General features: G+C 35.5%; 1 protein-coding gene across 26 annotated transcripts in view; it reads right to left on the bottom strand.

Annotated features, from left to right (window-relative positions):
* C2CD5 (C2 calcium dependent domain containing 5) overlaps positions 1-26,921 on the bottom strand; it is a 72,252-nt gene that overhangs the window by 25,298 nt on the left and 20,033 nt on the right. For 10 of the 26 annotated variants that reach the window (XR_014698409.1, XR_014698410.1, XM_084537563.1 and 7 more), the window contains 6 exons: positions 22,235-22,343; positions 20,418-20,483; positions 7,925-8,039; positions 5,387-5,575; positions 3,556-3,747; positions 967-1,153 (listed from right to left, as the gene is read on the bottom strand). Coding sequence is in view for 24 of the 26 variants with exons in the window: in XM_084537563.1 (XP_084393689.1) it covers positions 967-1,153; positions 3,556-3,747; positions 5,387-5,575; positions 7,925-8,039; positions 20,418-20,483; positions 22,235-22,343 (858 nt within the window). In the remaining 2 variants the exon portion in view is untranslated. The remainder of the gene's footprint in view (positions 1-966; positions 1,154-3,555; positions 3,748-5,386; positions 5,576-7,924; positions 8,040-20,417; positions 20,484-22,234; positions 22,344-26,921) is intronic. The other 16 variants (XM_084537570.1, XM_084537584.1, XM_084537568.1 and 13 more) reach the window with 4 other exon arrangements.

Below are 26,921 nucleotides of genomic sequence, written 5' to 3'. Positions count from 1 at the left end.
AATGCAGTATGATGTGTACATTGCAGCACGATCGCTCTCTACAACATGTTTACTTATGCAGAACAATTATTTTATGAACTCCCTCCTTCTCATAGATGGATGATGCATGATGGAGCTCATAACTTACCTAAAAGTTCCAAACAAATACGAATTAAAACCTCTTTGTTCTTCTAAACTGTTGTGAATTTATATCTACAAATTGAATTATGTTGATATAGGCCTTGGCATTAGTATATCTTGCATAGGCAAGTGATGGTTTCCCAGTTTCAAAGATTTAAAACCTGTCTAAACCATTTACAGTATTATTGAAGTTGTGACAGTTCCATTTTGTATTCACAGGAAACAGATCACCAGTTCAGACAAAAGAAAATGCAAACCAGTCAATATTACCCAAGCATCCTCTTACACTGATGCAGGAAGAAGCATAATTCACTGTTCTAACCCCACATGACAGAACAAGGTTAGAAAATATTGTGATTTAACATTTCCTCACTAACTTTAGGACACTTTCAATCTATCATTTATTTCTTCAGTGCCATTAAAGAAGAGGCAACAGATCTTTCTCTTGTTGGCAACTAACCAAAGCATGTATTTGAGAGACTTAATTGACCTTCTTTGTCATGGAACGGTAATGCAACTTGAGGAACAGGAATCTCCGACAGGACCTTTAAAGAACACAATAGCTTTTTCTGTAATTTATGCCATTAAACCATTTAAAGCTTCTTTTCCTCTCATCGCATTTCTAGTAATCTCCTCTAGCAGAGAATCAAGACGTTCCAATCTTCTTTTCTGGCACTGAAAGACAGTCTGTCCTCAACATTTAGGCATCTTACTGCTTTCCATTACTTCAATTTTTTCTTAAAATAACATTTTAATATCTCTAGTTACCATGAATTCCACAACACTTATATGTCTTCAAAATACTGTAAGGAAGCAAAAGAATTCCAAGATTAAAACTGTACTTACTGCCAACCCCATTAGCATGTTTTCACCCACACTGATTTGAATTCTTAGCCCAAACAGAGCATTCATTCCTCTCAGCTTAAGTTTATTCATCAGTTGAGTGTGCACTTCATATTCCATAAATGGCAAGAGATTACTGATAGATGTTGCGTTTGCTTCTGCTTGAGCTTTCTTCTTTAGACGGCATAACCTGACAAGATGAAGTGGTGTATGGCATCAGCAGAGAAACAGTTTCAATGGACTACTGAAAACCAAAAGGGATGACAGTATATTTTGATCTTCCTCCCTCAATGTATAACTTAATACAAATAGTTTCTTTATAATATATTTTAAAATCATGTAAAAAAATTAAAGTAAACCTTGTCATTAAGATCAAGGCAGACTAATACACTGAGCCTCGATAACTAAGATTTGATCTTCATTTTTAATAATAGCTGTTTTAATTATCAGTAAAAACATGCAACAATAAAGGAAACAAAGTAGAACAATATGTAACCTTCAGCAATATTTAAAGAATATTGTCTATCAAAGCAGTAAACAAAAATTAGAAATACTGCATTTTTCTAGACTACTGAACAAAGTCACGTTTCCTTCCTTAAAATATGCTTAAGGGTTGCTATCAAATAGAAACAACATGCCTCACACAGGTCATTTTTCACAATAGTCTGACAGCACCGAGTAACTAACAAACATCTATTTCATATTTCTGTTGCTGCAAATCTCTTAAGTGCACCACGTACAAGTACGGGAAATTACATCTACTGGTAGAACTTTAAAAATTCATATTAATACAGTTATTCAAGGCACACTTGGGAATAAAGGAAAATAAGTAGAAGAAAAATCAAATGCTCTCACAATTCAAGCACTAACAAGATTAAAAATACTTGTATTTCCATGGGGGAAAAAAAGAGACTACAAATACCATCTCTGACTACACTGGTAGTCATAGTCCATCCACTCTTCGAGTTTATAGTCCCATAAGCTGAAATTCAACCACCACACCTGTGTAATGATTACCTACTTTCAGTGGCAAACTGTCATTCAAAAAGCAAACAGCTTTTAATTTAACGATACAGTCACACACTTTCTTCTAAGGACCACCATTACTGTATGACTACACAAAATGTGATAATTTACCCAATCCTATCAAGTTGTGAAGTTTACCTCAAAAATCTTTGTCACTGTAGCTCCAGGCTTTTGTTTTGTTTTGTTTTTGTTTTTTAGGGAGAGGGTTGATCAGAGGTTGGGAATGTTTTTGAGAAACTATTCTAAAGAAAATGGGACATCTGCAAGCGCTCCAGAGACACAGCAGGCACAACACTGTGACACAAAGTTGATTTCCAAACTGGTCCTGAACACACAGTTTTGTAATATGGAAAATACCAATGGAGAACTCCATAATACACCTCTACAGTAGCTCCAATAATTCTTCTCTAACACAACTCAGAGAATGATAACTGTAGGGTGATTAAAAAAATCTTACATGAGAAGTACAACCTCCTTCACAAAGCAGGGTCAGCTTGCGAGATCACAGCAAGCTGCTCTGAGCTTTATATAGCTTGGTCTTGAAAACTCCCAAAGGATAGAGACTGCACAGCCTCTCCAGGCAATCTGCTCCACCGCCTGACTGTCCTCACGGGTTTGAAGCTTTTCATTATACCCAGTATGAATCTCTATTATTTCAGTTTATGCCTCTTGCCCTTCCACTGCGCACAATCCTTTTTCCATCTTCTCCATTACCTCCCCATAGGTCTGGACAGAATACTGTTAGATCCCCCTGTATCCTTCCTCTCTCCAGAGAGGACAAGTCCAGCACATGTGCTCCTTACTCTTTTGTTGGCCCTCCACTGAACTCACTCTAGTTTACTGATGTGTTTCTTCGTCTCAGAGAAGAAAAAAAAAAAACTCAAAGGGTATTGTATTGACTGGTCTCCCTCAGTGTGGTATCACTAGCAAACATGAAGAGAGTGGAGACCATCACCCCCTCCACATGTTCAACAAGACAGGTCCCACTGCAGACCCTATTACACTTGTTACAGTCATCCAGATAGGTTACAAACGACAACCCTCTCAGCCCAGGGTAGTAGTTACCTACTCGTGTAGCTGGCCACCCCATACAGACTGTACACAGCTAACCCTTCCTTCTTCACCGTAAATCTCTTTATTCTCTTTTCAAAATTCAAAGACTAGAGTATAAGCTGGATATAGCTGACAATTCTACAGAGATGAAGTTCAGTTATGGATGCAAGCACAGAATTAATACAATTGACTTTAACAGTTGAGTTTCCAAGGGAATAGCTGTAAATGTTCACGTTAGCAGTGGCAAACAGCAAATTAAAGCATGAAAACTCTAATCCAGGCAGACAAAACACAGCAGTGCCCACATAAAAGTTACCAAGGGTTCCATCAGCAAACATGACACACAATACAATGGGAGAAGGCTCTCCTTCTCCTCCCATACCCTAGTACACTGTCATTAATGCCTAGCAATTCAGCATCAAAATTTCAGATTTGATAACATACTGGATTTTAGCAACAGGAATTCTTTCGAAGATCTCTAAAACTTTACCAGGAGAAAATTTTGATCAATACCTGGCTTGAATAAGACATCCCTTCCCAATAACTGCTGCCTCTACAGGAAGATCAATTGTGGTGAAAAGGACATCAGGAACTTTTTGCTTCCTGCAGTTGTAACAATAAGTGAGGTGAGCAGGGAACGGCATGTTCAATTCATCATATGGAATATGGCAAAATCCACAACCTGGTGGTGAAGCTTCTTCAATCCTAAAAATACATTATGGAGAACATACTTAAAACATCTGCATCTTATTGACAAGCATCAACATGTGCACGTGTATAAACACCTACAGCAATACCTACTTAAATCATACACTACAGCTATACTCTGTTCTACCAACATGACAAGTATTACATCTCATCAATTAAAAGGATAACATTAGGCTGCACACTACTAGATAAAACAATGTAACAAAATTTGTGTTCAAACTTATTATAGAAAGATCACATACATACAGTGGCCAAATGACTAAAATGTTACTGAGCTGGATTTAGGCTCTATGACCTTCTACATGTAGTCCATGGTACAACCGCTTTACAAAGAATTTGCTGTACCAAATACGACAAAAAGCCTTGTTTACCTGGATTGTATCCACAAACCTAATGAGCAGAACATGAACAACACAACAACCATCCTACTGAGAAGCAGCACAATGTGCATTAACATTGTAAGAGTAGCAAATTTATTTCCTAAGATAAGGTGTTAGGTAAAACTTGTTATTCACTAAGAACAGTCAGTCCCCCCTTCCCAAAAGGAAATATCTAGAAACAACCACTATAAAAATACAAACAAGGAAAGCATAGGCTAACTGCATCCCATCAAATTTATTTTGTTTCACAGTGATTTTTGAGGAGATGCTTAAACAAATCCGAGAGACTAGGTGTCGCTTTGTCAAGAGTACTTTGTCTCAAACATAGGCTTTGTCTGCCTGGTTGTTTTTACCTTCCTTTGGCATTTGTTATCCTTGCCAAGATTCTTAGTAGTAGTGAAGTACATATTAAGATTAAAATGTAATATCCTTCACAATATAAACACAACTTTTCCTTCTCTTCATCTCTTACTTTCCTGACAGAATGTGGAGTGATATACTGAATACAAAGAAGTATTTTTGTTCTGGCTACAGTTTTCAAGAGTTTATCTACACAATAACAGCCTCCTGCTAGCAAAGTAAAAAAGTAATACACAGTACATTAGCAGGCTTGTATGGAAAAAGTGTTCAAGTATAATAAATAGCCTTACTTACAACTACAGCAATCCCTTGAAATACATGATGACTTTTCTGACAAACAATAAATTACCAATATATATTAATCTAATTGTTTTTTTCCTGAAAGCGTTTATGAATCATCACTCTTCACATTTTATTTGCAAAGGCAGAAACAAAGGGATATAGCAGAAGACTTCATGTTTTTCCTTCAGTTTAATGATTTTCTTCAAACTTCAACTAAAACATACATGCTTTCCAAGTCTGTGATCACCTTTGTTTTACAACTACACTACTTTATTTCCTATAAAGCTCTTAAATAACACAGAGCATATATACAGATGTTATAGCCACAGCAGCATTTGGCTTATGTACTTTATCATACATCTGTCTTTTGTTTTTTTTTTTTTGTTTTTTTTTTAGTGAGATATAAAGTTGAGAAAGATACCTGAGGAGTGCCAAAGAAAAACATTAAGTTATCTGTGGTTAGTATCAAATGTGTTACCTTATTCAGACTGTTAGAAATAAAAAACAGAATATATAATTTGCTGCAGAGTTCCATTACTTCTGTTGTTGTTGTTGTTAGTGAAAAGCAGTAAAGTGGTTGGTCCCGCATCCTGCACTGTAACACTGTAACCTACCCTAATAGAGAAGAACTATCTTGGCTCTGAGGAAAAAAATCAACCTCTCCCTTCTCTGACCCTATGGAAAAGAAGCCAGGCTGCCATGACAACCTTTGTTCCAAACAGCCTTCCATGGTGCCATCCTGAAGAAACCTAGGGTTCAGTACAGCTGCTGTGCCAGACGCGGACAAAATACAGACCTCTTCACTATAAGAGAAAAGAATTACAACAAAGTGAATTCCTACTAGTTAGTGCCACTTTAAAATAAAACTATTAGGTTAAAAGGCTTGTACTTAAGTCTCAGTGAATTAAATATGGCTATTAATTTTATGCATTTGTGCAATTTTATCCATTAAACCTTACACACAATCCTCTTGTGTTATTTAAACCATTGTATCAGTAAGACGCAGAAGGACTTAAAGACTACAGAGGTTTGCACAAGATTATAAAGAATATGCTACAGTATCACAAATGTTAACCAGGTATAATAATGGTTTTCAATACTATAGTTAATAAAGCATAGAAATCCAGTCAACCAACCAAAGTAAAGCAACATCCGTTAAAAAAAAAGGCTTTAAAGAATTAAATAAGCTGGAAGTTGAGAGCCTCATCATCTTACAGAGATTCACTCTCAAAATGCAGCTACCATACAACACTGACAAGGATGCTTCTTGGAGTATAAAAAGTAGCAGAACAGTAAAATTTAACTACAAACTATAGTAATGGTACATGTAGCGTGTAATGTAACTGACCATATTCCTGATTTAGCAGAGTTAAAGCTTGCAGAAGTGCAAAGCATGATCACAAAGCTTTTAGTATTTTTGAAATTGTTAAATAAGAAACAAATTGATAACTCTAAGTACATAAAATACTATGTTGGAAAAATATGGAGAAAAGCTTTCCCGCATTTTCTCACGATATATTTTCCTTCTTAGTTGTCATTTATTTTCTGAATAATTTTTCTTATACAATATCTAGCAGACCAGTACTTACAGAAAAGACCTTTGCTCTTTAAGCATGGAATTAAAGTGAATTGACAAGTAAGCATAGAAACTCTAATTTTAAGTTTTATGCTTACAGCATTTTTAAGTTTTAACTACATTAAATTTCTAAAGAAAAGGAAAGCATGAAATAAGCAGTCAGTTATTAGGTTACCTCTGTACACTGTTTCCCCATAGTTAAAAAAATCCCCCAAATATTCATGCTTTTTTATAGGGAGACTAATGACCAAAGGCATGTTTTTTTCTATTTTTAGTGTAAATCCATCCACAAGGGTTAAAACTTGAAAACTACATATATGAGGTAAATAAAGTCTTTAATACACCAAAAAAAAGACAACCAGATAAAACAACGCAAGGAAAAGAAACCCGGCCTTGTCTGTATACTAAGTGCTAGTGGAGTAGTTACACAGGAAAGCAAGTACTTAACTTCCAAAAACTGTTCTCAAGTTTTGTTTTTCTTCAACTTACCAGTTGCAAAACAAAGCAAAACTTTTTCCTCCTTATCTCTTTAAAATGCAAATTACTATTACTTTTTCTTTGTAGTATTTAGGCATAATGAACTAGACAGAAAATAAATTTAGTAATCCAAGTCTGCTTCAGTTACATTCCTAGAGCAACTCAAACAACTAGTGAACCAAAGCATTTTTCAGATTCACTCAGCCCCAAGAGGAATTCTCCACAGATTACTTTCCCAAGGTATAACTAGACAAAAAACGTTCTTGGGCCAGAGAGAAAGAGGAGTAATTAAATAAATCCCCAGTTATTACTCCTCATCTCCAAGCTTCTCACATTTTGTTATTAAGCCACAAAACACCCAAGATTGGAATGGTCTTTGCCAAGGGGAATACAGCAAGACACTGGAATTTTGCCTTGAGTTGGATGCAGGTCTGGGGAACTTAATCGCTTCCTAACCCTGTGCTTCAGAATGACTACTGCAGAGCTGCAGCTTAACATGTTGAACAGTACTGTAGCATTCTGAGAAAAATAACGACATGCATTTTCTAGAAAGCCAAAATTGACACCTGAAGTACCAATCTATCTTGATCCATCAGGCAGCACATTTGCATTTAATGTACAATTAATACATTCTTAGTAAAGAGCTTGTGTCTTAAGTTTGAAGTTAACCATTTAAGTACCAGTCTGCCAGTTTTAATCCAATACTGAAACTGCAATACACATACTTTTAGGAACAGTCTTAAGTGTTTAGGTAGATTAAGTTTAGAAAATTTCATAGATAAATTGTTACTACAAAAACAAACATGCAGGTTTCAAAAAAAAAAAAAGGAAAGAAAGTAGAACAATAAAATGCTTATTAGAGCACAAATGAAAATCCAGTAAAAAAACAAAAAACACCTCTTAACAAAAAGAAAATCTGACAACTTGTTTAGCTTTTTAAGCACAATACCAATATCTACATTAATTCAACAAACTCTTCAAAGTCTGCATGCTAGACAGTAACAACAACGGTGTTGAAATAGCTTATCATTTGTAATCCACTGCAGAAGAAACAAATTTTCTGTGGCATTTTGAAAATCAAATCATCATCATGATTTACCAAATGCTAGTTGATTCACTGTAGCCCACTACAGCATGACAACCCAATGCCTTGGCATGGGATTTTATTTCTTGTCTGATTTCTGCCCACCATGCATCTCGTGTCTCTGGTTCATCTGAAAGACAAAGCATAAATCAGTTCACTATTCTGCACTCCGTCAACATAAAGTTTCATGCAATTAATCTGTAAGTTTGAATTTTTTATATTCAAGCATTTTATCTGACAACTTTCTATTTCCTAGCTGTCACACTTCAAGTATTGAGCAAACACCAACGGGACAGTTTCATTAATTTTTTTCCTTTTTTTTTTTTTTTGTTTTGTTTTGTTTTGTTTTGTTTTTTAAATCATCCATGGAACTGGTTCTGACAAGTTACTGTGTTCTTGTTGTCCATATGACAACCGACATCGAAGTATTGTAGACATGGTTCCAATCTTTACCTACTCTAAGATCAGACTGTCAGTTTCCAACAACGTATGAGGAGAATGTTATTTGCATCACAGACCTTCTGTAATATGGAAAAACTACTAGCAGCAGTAATGAAACGGTATTTATAGTAATAATATTTTACATAAGTGTACATCTGACATCTTTAAAATAACCTGAGCAGTTTTTGCTACTGCAATCTGAAGTCCTGCTCATCAGATTTTAAAAATATTTGTTCAAGATTATATCGCTAGTCAAACACACAGTGTTCTGTGGCTCATTTCAGTACTTCTAACTTATAGAAACCATACTTATTTGCAACTACTTCTAAATTAACAACATTTCTAAATTAACAACATTAAGAAGTCCAAGATGTATGCTGACATTCACCAATTTATTCATTTTTTGGTTCAGTATCCTGGTGACTATACTTTTTTGTTTTTTTCCCCAAAATGGAGTCTTTATGTAATTACCTTATTGTCTTTGAAGCATATCTTAAAATACATCCTAGCTGCTTTTCCTGAAAACTGTATTAAAAACGCAAAGAAAAGCGCTACTAGAGTAAGTCATTCAGCAGTAAGTTTCCGAGAACTAAAGCTCTCCTCCTGTAAATTTTTACACGTAAGTAAACAGGTACAATAGCTTAAAACTGGAGTTTGTGAAGTGTTTCTTCTTTCAAAATGGCTTATGTGTACGAATGAACTTAGTTAAGAACTATGGTAATTGTTCATACATAAAATAAGAGGAAAAACAGTAATAAACAGTAGGCACTCAGATGCTGCAAAGGGATCTGAACAGATGGATTCATGTACATTTTCTCTGAGATCAACTCAATTTTGCATGGATACATCCAGCCCTTGAGATCTCCTTGCTAAATCATTATTTAAAATATCAATGCCAAAGTCTGAGATTCATTGGGAACCACTTTTGCACTTTGTTACTATTAGGAATGTTTCTAAGTATAGTGTATGATAATCACATATCATACACTAAGTTCTCTGACAACATGCAAACAAAAATGGAAGATGTAGATATACAGATACTTTGAAATTTACTGAAGCAGAAGTATTGTACAGCAATACGTATTCATCCATGAATTTACCTCAGTTTTTGATATGGAACTGGACTTTCAGCTTCTAAAATAAACTAGTGAACATTTTCTAATAATTAAAAAAGCAGAGAGGTTTGTATATTCAACCATATGTAACTTTACATGTTAATACATGTGTACTCATAGCATTGTACTAAGAGCAAACTTCAGTGTGCGGAATCAGGTTTATCCAAACTTGGCTTTAAGAACAAAAAAACGCATTGATGATTGTGGAAAACCCTCCTAAGAGCTGAGACAGAAACATACACACCACAACACAAAACAGACTAAGCATTTTCATGAACTGTATCATGTTCCATTATAGGTGAGTTCACCTTCACCAGGTTTCAATATATTCCTAGCAGAATCTCTAGGCACTATACTTTGCTGTTCCTCAAAGCAAAACCACTGCTGAAAGGACTTTTGCCAACTGGGAAAAATCAAATGCTCAAGGTTATATATACAGTAATCCTGACTCAGACGGTTGGGGTACTTGCTATTGAGGTCTCAAACTTTTCAGCTTTTAAGAGCTGAGAATCATGCGGAAGTAGCCCATCACATCACAGCGTTTGAGTTCCCAAGCTCAGCTAGGCGAACAATTTGTGGTACACAAAGGAAAGCAGGAGACAAAAATGTTGTCTTTTGCATGTGCATCTCTGAGTCAGAACAGAGACTGTCCTTGCTGCAACCAGCTGATGGTACTAGTGCTAGTGCACAGAGGAACTTTGGAAACCCATTTTAAGGCAAAACCTACAAGGTCTGATAAAACAGGGAGCTGCATGGAAGATGTGAGACCACAAGCAGATTCTGTAAATATTGTCACTAACTCTTCATGGTGGAAGACACATGGATCTCAGGAGAAAATTTTCCTTCCCCATCCAGTCACAGACAAGAAGTTTGTTTATTGATGTGTGTTTCTGTCTATAAGAGAAAGGTGTAAGTAGTAGGAAAAGAAGTATACTGACTATACTAAACAATTATTGCTCAGTTAGACTTGACCACAGGCTGGTGGCTACAATCATGGATGGAACAGCCACACAAATATTTGCACTTCACAGAAAAACCTAAAATGGAGATGTAACAGGAGTCTTGCAATCTTTTTTCCAGACATAAATAGAGACTTAAGCAAAGGAAAACTGTTTTATATTATATCATGTTTTCTCTTCACACCATTAGGTACCATTTGGCAAATACTGCTAATGACCTTCCTATGACAAAAAGTGCAAAGGAAATGATGTTATGACGAAGGAGTTGAAAGTGAGCAACAGGTGAAGCAACTGGGGATGAACAGGGAAAGTGCTGTGGAATAAAGAATAAGATTACAAGCCAGAAGATGACACCAAAAAAGAACGTGGTCTGACAGGAAAAACTGAAAGAGAATGAAGTGTTGAAATGGAACAGATATGCTTAATGGGATCAGAAATGGCAGAGATAGAAGTGACGGGTCCCAAATTCTATTGAAAACATGTAAACTTTCCTCCACAAGAAATTTATCATTTAAATCAAAGTTTAGGAACAAGTTCCTAAGAGTTAACGCAATTTTCTCACCTAGCCTATCTACGAGGATGACTTATCATAATGGAATCATATCATATTGTTGTGAGGTTGCTCAACACTATGCCTTGCTCAGGTAACATTTAACCCTTTACTGGAAATCTGTTCAACAACAGAAGTAACAAAATTATTGAACTACAGTAATATAATTGATCATTTTCATTCTTATTAAAGATAACCATTTTCCAGCCATTGTCTTCAAATGTTCACAAGATCAGACCCAATATCTTTCAAAAAATCCAACAAATTCTCATTGTGCAAGTTCAAAATTTATATTGTAGTCATGCATAAACAAATGCTTGTAAGCAGAGGACTCAGTCTCCTTTAAGACATTTAACTGAGTCACTATTTTTTCACTTCCAGAGGCCAAATGTGAATCAGTATGTTTATATATTAATACTGTACATTCACACACAGTTTACATGAACTTACCTTTGAATATTAAAATACAAAATGATTGTCTACAATTAAGATCAAACACCATGACATTGCAGTAATAAATTGATACAAAACACTGAATGCAGTGCAATGTGTAGCATTCATATTCTTCTGACAAATATTTTCACAAGCAGCCTTTTTTTGACACGAGCCACACAATTTCACATGGGGATGCCACTGTAGCATTTACAAGTTTAGTAAAGCTAAGGATCTACATAAACAATTAGAGGAGTTAGGGAAGCAGGATGGCATGTGTCCAGTACACTCCATAAGAGTGTCTGTTGCTGTTTTTTGCTATGGCAAAAGCTTAAGAACTAAGGGTTTGCAAAGCAGATTCAGCAGACAGTAGCCAGAAACGGTGGGTATTTTGGCGCATGCTTGGATCAGGTGACAGTACAGACTGAAAACTATGGCAGCTCACTGAAATGGTTACAGAAAGTAATGGCCCTGGATTCTAGGTGGAAGCAAAAAGGCAAGCATACATAGCACTCAATCACAAGCTTTTCTAGCAAATCTATCAAGAAGTTTATAGCAAGGTTTATCTAACCTCCAAGCAAAAGAGTCTGCAAAAATTACACTGCTAATATACGCCTTTTGTTGGAAACTAAAGACTGAATATTAAACCTACTTTCATTAACATTTAAAAATTGGCGTATTTATAACAAAGTGGAAGCAAACTCTACTGTTTCTGGAGTTGAAGACTTGAGAAACAATGCTGTGAACAGTACAGTACTCTATAAAAATTGTGCCAACTCCAAGCTCCTTCAGCTGAAACCTTCCAAACTTACGTTATTAAACAACTCCAGTAGTTACAAACATTGCATTTATTTGGTGCCCCAGGTGTTTCTTTTGGCCAGTTCCCTAAGCCACCTTATTTCTTGCCATCAAAATATAAGGTTGACTTCTATTAGACAGCATGTTGTCCCGTTAACAATACAGCCAACCTCTTTCACCTGGCATACTTGCTTCCTCCAAATCAGAAAACACCTGCATCTTTCCAAAGTTATTTCCTAGAGGTCCTCCTTCAAGGTCTTTCAAGATTTAGCCATAATCTGCACTAGGCAAGGTCCCTACAGATTTTTTAAAACTTGAAGAAAAACTAAGAAGAACGATTTCTGAATTACACAGATTGTACTCAAGAGTTACTGTATTAAAGCTGAATCCCGAGACATCCTGGGCCTCATTCTTAACATCCTCAAAGTTGCAGGAATGGGCATAGTTACCATGCTTTTATACTGCAAACTGAGCTTCCTTATTCCTTCATTCTAAACCCGTTTCTATTAAAACCTATTAGTCTGCTTATACAGGAGCGAATGGTTTTTTTGTTTGCTTGTTTTGTTTTCTGGGTGCGGGTTGGTTTTGTTGTGGGAAGAGAGGTGTTTATTTATTTTTATTTTATGTTATTTATTTATTATTTAAGAGACTCCTTTGTGTAGAAGCTCCCTGACCTACAAGTCTAATTTGAACCTCTCTGGTCATCCCATAGATAACAGTATTTATCACCTCTTTAAAATATTTAACAGTAGGTGTACAAAAAGCCTCTTGTCAGTAAATTTTAAACATACAACCTGGGTAGCAAATAAGTAATCCTACAAAACACCAAGACTAATCTACAACTTAAAGATTCTCAATGGCACTCCAACACCTTTTTTCCCCTCTTTAAATTGCTCCCTATGTTTAAGACCAAAAGATGTGAAAATGAAGAACTTTTATTATGATATAGAAACTGAAGGAAATCAATTACTGTGATGTATCAAATAGAAACTAAAATAGACCAGAAAAGCAAAAATCAGTGCATAAATGCCAAAGAGAAATGGTACACTTACTCCTACAGACAAAACATCCAGGCTAGAGAATAGTACTGTGAGTGCTTTCCTGCCAACCTATGAAATGAGGTCAGAAAGCACCTCTCTCATTTCTCAAGCCCAACCTGCTGAATGAGAAGAAAAGCAGGTATAAACGGTGATGTTGAGGAAGTTCTTCAATTATTGAAGATGCAGCATTAAGATCAAGGATTAGAATCGCATCCAGCCTTCATGCATTTACAGGATGCATTTACAGCCAGTATTTCAGCTGGCTGATCGAACACAACCATTCATTTGCATGGCTTGTCTTCTATCAGGTTAGTCAGGCAAAGTGACTCACTCTGCAAGCACATGATCACCAGAAGACTGCAGGACCACATGGCAGAAATTGTGCAGAAAAGTAGGATCACTGCTTTTAGTGACAACTCACTGTTGGAGTGTTTAATACCAAGATACACCTCTAGATGAGGAAAAAACAGCGTTTCACTTTCTTACATTCCCACAACTCCTGAATTTTCTTATACTCCAAATTCCATTAAAACCCCCTACATTATTGCTAGAAGACTGGAGAACACGTTTTTTTCTTTTGTAAGAAAAAAAAAAAAAAAGAGAAGTTGCTTTAACTAGAAAACAGAAATAAGTGTCTCTGTAATTCCTGTTTCTCTGATAAGGGTGAATATATTTGTAATTCAGAAAGGAATGTATAGAATTACGCTTCCATCCAGGAATTCTAAAATGAATCAAGATGTTTTAATTGTCATACCCCTAAAAAACAATGATACAAATCATACTTCAGAAGTTTGGCACTTGGAATCCTGCCTTAACTTCCAAAGAGCTAACTCTCTCAGCCTTATGATCATAAGCAACCTCACATTGCTGACATCCCTAACACCAAGCCTTGAGACATTCTTAACACGTTCCTAATCTCAAACAAATAATCCTTGTAATGGGTGAAGCACTCAGATACCTGAAGGTTAGCATCTTCTAAATCTCACAAATGACATCACAAAATACAAATATTTTATATGAACCAGTGTGTAACCTACGCTAATTCAACCTCGTAAATCTAAACAATGTCCCACATGAGAAAAAATTAAGTACCTGGATTTTCACAATGACAAAAGCCAAGCCCCCATTGTTCTACACTTTGTCTATCAGTCACGCACTGCAAAGTATCTATGATTGGTATCAGGAATAAGCAAGCAAGAACCACTTGGACAGACCACAGCACAATTTAAACTTTTCTAGACATTGCACATAGTCTTTGAGGAAACAGTTTTCCATAAACTGGTTCAACCAAATCTGCTGAAAAATACTACCAGCATCCATGATGGTGACACGGCCTTTTAACTCCTCCTTTAAATTGCAGGTGGAGGTTTGATAGCAGTAACACAAGCTACAAAATAGCATCATTTAAAAAAAAAAGTCTGTAATACCACCAACATGGCAATAATAATTTGGTTTACAATGAAAGAAAATCATCATGTAACAACTAAAATGAACTGACAAAATATGCTGCATTTGAAGATTTAAAAAATGTTGTTATATATACATATTAAAAATTAAACCTAAAATTAAACTATTTAGAAAAAAAAAATCATCCTCACCATATTTCCTTAGCACTATAGTATACTTCTTTAGTTGCCCAGACATAATAAAATGTTAATACCAGAATTATTTTGTCTCTGGAAAATTAGTGAGCCAGGCTTCTGTCTGTCACTCTAGTTTTTAGTTATTATCTCAATCAGTCATTCTTCCTATAATGGTGAAGTCCTTATAATTGTGCATAAGGTTCTTCTGATAACAAAATGAATGGGACATTAAGTATGATATAGGAATGTTTTAACTGTTCCTACTATACTAACAATTGCAAAGTCTGCCATTTTGACAAGCTGATAGGTAATAAAGAAACTACTACCCAAAGCTGGAGATTACCTGAGCTCGTTACTCAGCTGTAACAAGTCAAGGGTTTTTAAAACAAGGCTGCCTATTTTACAACTAGTATCACAAACTGACCTACAGGTATGTTCTAAAGTTTTAAACAAGCCTAACTATTTGGAACCTTAAATTAAGCAAGAATATTACTGTATCTAACAATCATTGGAAGAAAAATACAGAGTTTCAAACAAAAATATTAATCTCTCAACAAACACAGCTGTTCACAGACAGGATTGCCGCTTTCTTGTTGACTGCCATGCAGACAATCTACCTCACTGTACAATTGTAGAAACAAGATTACATTATTTGGCAGGAATACTGTCTCTGCATTTCCCATTCCTTGTTCACATTCCTCATGCTTTTATGCATTACATACACAGAACCTGTGCATACATCATTTCTATACACTCACAACCATTTTTTTTGTTTGATTTTAAAGACAAGCTAGCAGAAGAGCCATCTCTAAATTTCTACATCCAGTGAGTCTTTCCTACAGTTACTTTTGGAGCAAGTTCAGGACCTCGAGACCCCAACTAATAGAGGCAAAATCTCAGAACTTACAAAAAACACTAAAAATATTTCTGCAAATAAAAATCAGTAAAATGGCTTGGGTTGGAAGGGACCTTAAAGACCATCTTGTTACAACCCCACCACAATGGGTAAGGAGGCCTCCCACTTGATAAGGCTGTCCAAAGCCCCATCTAATTTGGCCTTGAATACCCCTAGGGACACGGCATACAAAGCTTCTCGGGGCAACCTGTTTCCAGTGCCTCACCACCCTCTGAGTGGAACATTTCCTCCTACGATCTACTCTAAATCTCCTCTCTTTTAGTTTAAAACCATTCCTCCTTGTCCTATAACACTATCTGCATGTGTAAAAACTCACACGTGTAAATCCTCTGAAAGTACTGGTAGGCTGCAATGAGGTCTCCCCATAGCCTTCTCTTTCCCAGGCTGAACATCCCCAGCCCTCTCAGACTTTTTTCATATGAGAGGTGCTTCAGCCCCCTGATATCTTCACAGCCCTCCTGTGGACCCACTCTAACATGACCACATCTTTGTGGTGTTGGGGGCCCCAGACCTGGATGCAGCACTCCAAGTGGGGCCTCACAAGGACAGAGTAGAGGGGACCTGGAGGGGACCCACTCCCTCGCCTGCAGGCAAACCTCTGTTGATGCAGCCCAGGATACAGTTGGCCTTCTGGGCTGCAAGTGCACACTAAAAGCTCAAAGACAAATTCTACACTGACAATGATCAGCCTTTGTTCAGTTACTTTGTTCAGTTTGAATCTACTCAAAACTCTCTAAATGAAAAATAACACACAATCCCCCCAAAAAATTATTTCATTAATTTAAGGGTAAGTTAAGGGTATACCTACTTCAAAAGAGCATTCAAAAACCATTCACATTAACTATAAAAATATTTGGAATTACTCACTCCTCTGAAATGTTTGCAAAAAAGTAGAGGAAAGTAGTACTGAAAAACATCATATACTAATAGACATACTAATAAACTGTGAAAAGCTAAAGATCCATTCAGGTATCATGTAGCTTTTACTACTCCTCCTCCTGTTCAGAAAACCTTCTGACATCCGCCTTGTCCATTATCATATCATGACGTGTAAGTCAATCTGGAGATTCTTCTGGAAACAGCTAGAGGTCAAGCTGAACATTCTGTCTTGCCTGCTTGTTCTAACAGCAGCCGTATTACACACTAACAGAAACATTCTGACATTTTCTACTGCATTCTTTCAAGTACCTGCGGGAACGGGGTTAAGCTGAGGCAGGGGAAATTTAGGCTTGACATCAGGAGGGGGTTCTTCACAGAGAGGGTGGTTGCACACTGGAACAGGCTCCCCAGGGAAGTGGTCACTGCACCGAGCCTGTCTGAATTTAAGAAGAGATTGGACTGTGCACTTAGGCACATGGTCTGAACTTTTGGGTAGACCTGTGCGGTGTCAAGAGTTGGACTTGATGATCCTTAAGGGTCCCTTCCAACACAGGATATTCTATGATTCTATGATTCTATAAGTATGCCACATTTACGTCCCAGAAAGCAGCAGTATGAAATGTAATTTGCACATTCACCGTATGTTTGTCTTTCTGTAAAGAAAAGCATTCAGTTTCGGAACCAAAATGTTTTCAGGCTTTCCTCTTACATTTCCCCCCACACAAAACTATCATTCTGGAGAATTTCACACTCCAACAGCAAGTCTGGAATAACACACAAACCACTCAGGAGATCCTTGGGAATTTTATTAAACATTTTTTCTCCTTCCATGTTTCTGACTACTGGAGCCAAAGAAGCACTGTTAGAGCAGCTCCCTGAATGAGGAGGTTAAAAATGGATTTAAGCACACTGAGTATGTTAGTCTATGAAACAGTTGTATGCAAAAAGGGTCTCTATTCAACGAGTACCTCTTACTTGCTAAGAAGCCTTCCTTCTTTACATTTAACTTTGATGAGAAAGTAACAACATCTTGTGGACTCAGGTTTCCTTCCACATTTTTATATTTACAGTGTATCTTCAGCACCCTGTTCCAGTGACAGCACCACAGGATTTCTTCCATTGTATTATGTGCCCTCTTTTCTAAGAATTTGTGCCCTTACCTCTCTACTTCTACTTTGCAGGTTCATCTTGATCATCATCTTTTGAAATCTTTACAAACATTTAAACAATTATGTCACTGAACTATATACAATTCCCAGATGTTTAGGTAGTTTTTTTTCCCTTCATCCAACAATCAGCCTGTACTCCCACATTTGATTTTAATGCATTCTCAAATCTCCGCAACTTTTCACCATCAGATACTGTTGTTGTATCTTACACAAAAAAGCCTCATTTAAAAAATAAAAAAAAAGAAAAAGAAAAAGGGAATATCCTTCCATATTCTTCAGTGTCTGTACACAAGTTACCTGACAAGCTTAAATGAAGTCTGAACACTTAGAAAAAGGAAAGTAATTTTAGCCTACTTGTGGTTGTTGGTTGCATTCTTGCTGAAAGGAATGCAATGTAAACATGTAGTAATGTTTTTCTTAATCTGTATTTAAAAAAAAAAAAAAAAAAAAAAAAACCTCTCTGCTCTCCTTCAGGCCAAGTATTAGCAAGCAACAACAGAGCAAGTAAGCGAGCTCTAGAAGGGGGGAGATGAACAGAAATCTCCTGCAGTCATTTCTCAGTAGTAGCAGATTTACATAGCACATTCTTTATTTCAATCTAAGACGGGATTAATGCATGTAACCTAAGCTCTACTACAAAACTCATTATCCATTGCACATATAGATTCGTAACAGTTGGAAAAGACCTCCAACCGTTCCTCCTACCACCAATATCACCCACTAAAACATGTCCCTAAGCACCACATCCAACCTTGATATACAACACCTGATCTATTGCCTTTTTCCTCCCTTCTTGTTCAGCAACACACCAATGAATGAAAAGAAAACATACTTCCAGGAATATGAGGCATGACCTGCTCAGTCCCTGACCAGTACGATAAATCAAGACTGCCAGCAGAGCACTGCTGACCCATGTTCAAGGCAACAGAAATGCTGACAGTTCTTAAGAGAGGTATGAACTCTAAAATTAGACTTTGATTTAGGCCTCTCTAATCCAAAATTCTTGTATAATCACCACTTCAAGGTATAAAATGCATGTAACAGACATATGCCTTCTCTTTTCTGTTATCTCTAAACAATTTAGACTGCTGTTTTGGATAATTCATCAAGAAATGAATTCAAGACTAGCTTTCCCTTAGCTTCAAAGGCTTACATTTCTGGATCACTTTCTAGCCTAGCTTAACGTAGGCTAGAAAGTGTCTGAACAACTCAGTTACTCCATTATTCTCGTAAGTTTTTCCATCGTAACATCCCCCTAAACACTATATCAAAGAAGCAACAACTAATTCAAACTTTTCAAGGTAGCATAAAAGATGTGAAATTTCTACACCTTTAAACACTTTAGATCAGGCTTTGATACACCAATAATAAATCTGGAAATTCCATAATGTTATTTGCATATGGAAATTGAAATTCAGTTCAAAAGACTGTTTGAGAACAGACAAATTTATAAAATGAACTCTCAGTTCTAATTTTCCAGAACATGTAATGTGGCAAGGAACAAGGACACAAAAATAAGCTGTTTCACATACTAACTGTAATTGAACTGTTTATAAGATGAAAAATGTATACAGATAGTATACCAAAGTAAACCAAAGTTTAAAGTATGACTGCAGATAATTTCCAAAAGCATGTGATATACATACTGCAACAGTGCAGTAACAGCAAGGCAAGTTTGATTCTGAGAAGAAAAAAACACAGAGGTCAGCTTTCTACCCTTTTGCTGTGTCAGCTTTAAAAACTTTACTATTTGGCAAGCTCTGCTGACTTTGACACTACATAGAGAGAAGTTATGCCTCTGCTTCTTCCAAAGTATTTTGTTTCCAAAGAAAAACAGTGGGGAGAATGATCCTCATTTCTTGCCAGAAGAGACCAGTATTCTATACAGCTTTTATGCAAACTGTACCATCAGCTCTTCCATTTTCTCTGCAGCTGTACACATTTTGATTCCTAAAACTGCACATAAAAAAAATAGAACAGTGGGGCTTTTTTGACATTAAGTTTTGAAGTGATTTTAGAAATTCCAATAATTATGTTGTAAGGCCTGCAAGCTAAATGCATTTTACAATACAGGAATTATGAACCAACAAATTCTGGACTATATACCATCCTCTTTAAGCAGCTTGTCCTCTTAGTAAATTTTGTCTATTTTTCACTCACTCAGTCTATTTATCTCTAAAATTTACAATAAACATACTCATTGATTTCCTGAAACAGACAGAAGTACAGCCATTGTTGAAGAAATGTCAAGCTCATGCAAAAAAAAAAAAAAAAAAAAAAATCACACCTGACATGATTCCAACTATATAAATCAGAACCCAAACCCGTTCTCTTTCTCTAACTTACTTGTTTTCCAAACACTTGGCTGAAAGCTAAGAACATGAGTATTCAGCTTTTCAGATATTATTATAATCTTAGTAATGCTATTTTTTACTAAAACGATGTTTTGCAATTTTAAAAAAAGCCTTTAACAACATTAAAAAGTAATACATTGTGGAATTTGATGCTTAAACAGATTTAAATTTGAAGCATTAACCTAATGAATATCCTAGAGCATTTCTAAGAACTTCACTGAGCTGCCATAATTTCTGTCAGCGTATGTAGTACCAAATGACTAGTAAAATACCTGAATTGAAACTATTCCAGTCTAGCAGTTTGTATGATCTTGTGTTACCCATAATTCCGACAAAGGCTGAGTTCAAAACAGCAAATTAGTAGATCAGTTATAGGAGCAGAATAGTGAAAAAAAACTACCAACAAGAACACAATTGACAACACCACTCCACAGGAACTGGAAAGACACAGACAGCAGAGTTAATAAGAGGCTGAAATAGAAAGGGAAAAAAGGAGCATGCTATAGCAATCTAGCACTAGGCGTGATCAAAGTGTACAGCATACAGCAATTATTGTGTAATCATTATGTTCTCAAACAACCTCTTTTATTGTTCTTTCCTCTTCTATATTTTCCTGCATATTCACTTGCCAGCTTATATGAGTCCTTTAATACTTTACAAACTTGATTCAAATGCTTAGTATGACCATCACTGCATAAGATTTTTTTTCTTACTACTTCACCTTCCCCTCCATCACCATGTCCCTTTATTCTCCTTTTTTAGTTTTCATTGTTTTGAAATACAATGAGTTAGAAGTACCATGCATCTTACATTCACTTGTCAGGAGCAATCTATAAATCCCACAAAAAAAATGCAAAATGTCACTTAATTGTGCAAATATGCATCTCTACTTCTATTATTTCTCATCCTGCTTTCACTCAGTAGGCAAGAAATAAGAGTACATAATGGAAGATATCATTTTGGAAAACTCCTGAGCATAAACAATTTTTTTTTCCATTTTGTCTTAAATTTATCACATAGCAAATTTCATGTAAGTGATCTGTATTGTGTCAAAAATACAGAAGTCTATGACAACTTTGTGGCAAAAAAAGGACACAAATTATATGTTGACATTTATCTTAATTTTCTCTACATTTTTATAAATAACATCTTAAAAACAGGAAAAAAAGAACAGTGGTATGTACTGAGATGCTTTAAAAAAAAAAAACCCTGACGTAGTTTTCTCGAATACAAATTAAGTCTGTGATTTTATTTTATGCTGTCAGTTTACTGCAGTAACAATCTACCTGCTTCAAGAATTACTTGCCTTAGAGCAATAAAAAGAAAATAGGAAATAAAAAGAATTATTATTTTTTTTTTTTAAGATGCATTTGCACGAATTTTGTTTTATTACTCCTGGCCAGTGCATGCAAAACCACTATCGGTGCTATTTTTGTCTCTCATCTGTCTGCATTTTAAACGCACTTGTTAAGTCCTGCTTTTTAAATAGTATCTCTGCTTGTCTCGATGAATATAACAGAGTCAGCAGCCACTTAATTCTGATTTCAGAACTAGGACATGCAAAATACACTTTCTATTATTGGAGTTCCCTTGTAAATAATAAATTAAAATATTAAAGGATTGTTATGTATATGTTTTTAAGTAAGAACAGAAACAACACTGTAAAGGTGTTATCACCTGAGGTTAAAAAAAAAAACACATATTGAGCTAAACTGTTGCAATCAGTCCTTAAGATTTGCAAGGAGCTGAAAGTTAGAAAACATTTCAAGCATTTAATTTGATTTTCATTTGAATGGACAACTGTTTAAATATTTGGAAGTAGACAAAAATTAATTAAACCCTCAACAATTCAGAGACAGTTCTTGGTAAAGTTACTGGATTCAAAGTACTTTATAATTTCATTAACTTGCTGAGAGATTTCTCACTGAAGACATACCCTCTGAATGACTATAATTGTTCATGCTTAAATTATTGCTTTTAATATACACTGTTAGAAGAGATCTGCATCTATAATAATACTGGTATTCTATAGAGTTTCAAAGATTATAAGTATTGCAATTGGACTTGGGCAAGATTTGTGTCAACATACCAGGATTGTGAATGCGATCCAAGAGCTTCACAGAACGCGCACTGACAACACCTCCAACATGGACAAGGAAGCCTGGTGGAAAGGCCGTCAAGGTAAAAAACGGAAATTCCTGTTATGAGTAAAAAAAAATAAAACAAAACATATCAACCTATATGCATAAGCATATCAAGTGCTTATCAACCACTGCTGGATGCCAATAAACATGCAGTGAACTGGTAATTCCCCTGGAATACAAGCAAAGCAGTTACATTGGGCCAAACGTACCTTCAGGCTTACTAAGCACTGTGTAACCATTCATCTTCATATACCAATAGTATAGTAAAAGTCGAGATTCTAAAAATGTAAAAATACTTTTCCCCCATAGATCTGCATCCCAAAATAGTATTAATTAATGATCAAAACGTTATGTATTTGTGTTATTGGTCAACTTTTGGGAGGCAGCAGAGCACCGTAATTTTACTCTTATTAGCTAATAAAAAATAAAGGAATATTTTCCTCCAAATTCTAGGGTTTATTGTTACATCTGAATGCAGTTTGATCCTGAAGCACAGTGTAAACCTAATTGTACTTCTGCAAGACTGATAAATGTCTCATAAATATAGCATAGAATAAAGCATAAGTCTTTGAAGTACAACTAGGTTCTTAAAAAAAAAAAATCAATTCCACTTTCATTTACATAGATTGGTTTTACCAATTCATAAATAAAATGAAGAATTAAGTTTTGGCAATTGTTTGAGAACATTTATACAAGAGGCCAGGTAAGAAGTAACAGTTTTTCATGACATACATGACAGAAAATAAATCTTTCATACTCAGGGGAGATGAATCCCCAAATCGGAATATTTTCTAAAGAGATACTCTAAGGAATATCTATTATACATATTATAGCATATGTATGGGGGAAAGGTGACGGATTCAGCAATTCTAAGTGCAGAGGCAAAAAAAAGTAAAAGAAAAATCGTGCAATCATGGTTTTTGTAGTCATGATGAATGGTTAAATGGTAAAAATAAACAGCGCCATTGTATATGAGAAAAAGTACAGGATAGATTCCCTTCTCACATACTTGAAGCACTTGCAACAGTATAGTGCAACTGAGCTTCTACCTAAATAGTGTACATGCTGCAGATTAAATGAAGATCACGGTTCTTCCAGCAATACATGGCATGAAAAATCCTCTTAAGCTAAAGCCCAACATTGATTTGAAAATGAACACTTCAGGATTATTACTACCCATACAAAGGTTATTTAAACTCTTACAACTCTTAAAAGATCCTACAAACTCCTATTTTTCTGGATTTTCAATTATTTTACAGAATTTCAAAACTGAGGCAAACTTTGTAAACAGTAGTAACAGTAGTGTCAACAATCATAAGCAAATAAGAAAATACTGCATGCGCATTTTATGAAGCAATTAAAAAGTCGGAATATTTCACCACAGGACTCTGCAAAGCTGCTTGGCTAATTTGTCTTCAGGAGCATCAATGGATCTCTGAAGAAGGCTAGAGAAAAGATTCCACCAGATGGTTGCACCAAAGCACAAAGTGCTGTGAAGGTCACGAGAGTAGCCAGAAAACCCTGACTACAACACAATCTAGACTCCTTTTCTGTACTGTTTTTCATGCCAATAAGAGGAAAAATTCCAGTACAGCAACACAGTCAGAACTGTTTCAGTTTTGCTTGCTACATCAACTGTTCAGCGATTCACAAGTACAGCGATATTTTTTTCGTTTAATTCTATGGCACCTATTCTGCACAACTTAAATATATCGTAGATTTGCTTTGTCCCATGAAAATAGTTATCCTGCATTTGTAACATTAAGAATTACTAGCTAGCTTTCCCAGAACTACAGAAATCATTTTTAAAATTTTAATGCGTGCCATTTATATGAAGTTCCATTCTATGCTACATTTATGTTTTATACATACATATATTGATACTTACAGCACACTTAAAGTGAACGTTTTTACTTCACACTCTAAAATACAAACCAATGCTTTTATAGAGATTCAGAAGCTACTTTAAATTTGTGATTTAGTTTCATAAGGCTTTATACTGCAAGTATTTTTAACACATTGAGAGTTCCAGTTTGCCTGATTTTTGACTTTACAAACTAGGAATTTAAAATAATAACATGGCTTTGTCTCAATCAATACAGTCAGGTATATCAATAACAGGAAGTCTATGTTATGATATATGTTAAAATTAGAACTGTATCTGATCAGTTAATTTCAGCCACAAACAGATCTACATAACTGAATCACTGACCAATTCCAACATACATGTATTCTTACTCCATTAATGTGTCTCAATCCTTCTGACACAGAATGCTGTCACTTCGTATGACAGCCCTTTTTTTTCTCCCCCAAGCTTAAGGGTTTTGGTTTTATTATCATCACATATTACTCAAATACAAGATTCAGCCTCAACTACATGTGTTACTCTGTAATACTTCAACATTTTAAAGCTATACTCATTGCATGGAAAACAAGACTCCCTAAGAAACAGTTGCAGTATTTGCATATTACAGATTTCCTCTATTCCTACCCTTCACAAGGGACTACCTTTAAAACATGGTGGCACAAACACAGCATCTTCCTGTGTGTAAGAAGACACCCTGACTTTGATTTTCCAATCTACAACTGAAGACAGTCAATCATGTTATCAATACTAATTGGTAAATTAGAAGTTGGACACAATGATCCTTGTAGGTCTGTTCCAGCTCAGGACATGATTCTAATTTGCTGTGTCACTTCAGTTACTGACTGCATAGACTCTGAAAGATGTCACTGATTTCATCCTTGCTACTACACAGAGATCTTATAGCCTGAGAAAGTTTGGAGAAAGTTTGTTAAGGCTACAATAAAGTTAATGCAATGTTTGATACAGTGCTTTAAAATGCTTGTGTGTATGCATACATGTATTGCTAGTATTCTAGCTGCATTTTACATACATTACACGCAAAATAATGAAAAAGCACATGGAACAAGGCTACACAGACGCATCTTTTGGTGTTAGTGCCACAGAAGCAGATATCAGATTTCCTTCCAGCCATTCACTCATTCCCAATACTGTACCACTCCCTCAGATAGTGCTAGTAATGCTGATATTTTCATAGAGCTTTTGCAGCTGAGCCACAGTATACGGATCTGATCCATATTCAAATACTGTTAATTTCCTGCTTCAATTATTCTTATTCTATGTAAATAAATGTGCCTGCTCATGAAGTCCCCAAATGATCTTATACTTTGTATTTCAACTGAACTGAGGGCATGGCCTAGATAGTAGTAACAAGTTGCTGGAAAGAAAAGTTGCTCAAGTCAGCATTGCAGCCAGCAGAATGACACAGAGAACTGCATTCTAGCAACAGTTATCTAGCAGTGCTCTTGACAAATGAAGATCGGTGGATCTCCATTTTGTAAAGGTAGCAGTAAAGATCTCTCAAGCACTTGCAGAATGCAAGTATGGAGGAGTAACAGCATTTGTCCAAGTTGGAGTCAACCGAGATACAAATGACAATCAAGAGCAGCACTTGATCGTTTCCATGAAAACACAGGTAAATTTTTGCCTGCTGACAGAGATACAGCATATATGTTTCCAGATAAAAGTACACATATAAAAGTACACAGATAACTGTGCTATATTTACACCTGCTATCAACAGGCATCCTGTGAATTGTTAAAAATACATTATTATAAAATATAACATGTATATGAGTTTTCCATGGCTGGTGGATTTTCCCAAAAGAAACAATAACAGTAAGATTACTCTTCTAGCAAAATCTGTTCTGGTTTGCAGGTAGGGTTATTTAAGTGACAGACTAAAAACACACTGATTAAAAAAACTGAGAAGATATCCAGTTAAACAAATTGTTTCTAATGGTTAGCATTGCCATATACCCAAATAATTATAACTAAGATTCAATAGAATTTAACTATATGTCTAATACATGTGGAAAGATAACACACACATCGATGTTAGACTTCATCTTACATGCTACCTTAACTAATCCAGACAGGTAACTAGAATGCACTCTATTTGTAATGATGAAACAGACAAAAAAAAAACTCTTATGAATGCCAAAAACATGGAGCTAAATGTCTCTCTCCATCTTTGTTATTAATTCTAGTTGAATATCTGAAAGAGTTAACTGTAGCAAAACCAATTTCAACCCGAAATTTTCAGAAAGACAACAGGAACACATTTTTTTTATATCAATTAAGAGTCTGCATGCTTTGCTACATTATGATTATCTTATCCTTAAGAAAAAATTCAACATATTTCGATTCAAATTTACAGTATTTTTTCCACTAGTTAATATATAGGTCTTATCAAAACAATTCACAAATCATTCAAATTCTAAAGACATGTTATCTGTCCTTATTTTATATTATTAATTACTTTTAAAAAGTCTTCTAAAGAAATAACAGATAAGCCATGAAATATCTATAATGCTAGCTGAAAAAGGTAAAGTTAAAAGATGTTTTTAAAGCTTTTTTTCTCCTCTAAAACATTAAAAGCAGAGCCATGGATTTGTATTTAAGGAGAAATTATAACTGAAGCATATCAGCATGCAAAATATAAAATTAAACCAAAAAATACCAATCTGATAAATGCTTAAAACAAAAAACAAAACAAAACAAAAAAGTCCCGCATAAACAAAATTCCAAAGAAATCTGCAGAAATGT

Source organism: Aythya ferina (genome assembly GCF_964211825.1).
Source record: "Aythya ferina genome assembly, chromosome: 1".
Lineage (NCBI taxonomy): Eukaryota > Metazoa > Chordata > Aves > Anseriformes > Anatidae > Aythya > Aythya ferina.
The sequence above is the reverse complement of the archived record's forward strand: the minus strand, read 5'-3'. Positions and strand labels throughout refer to the sequence as shown.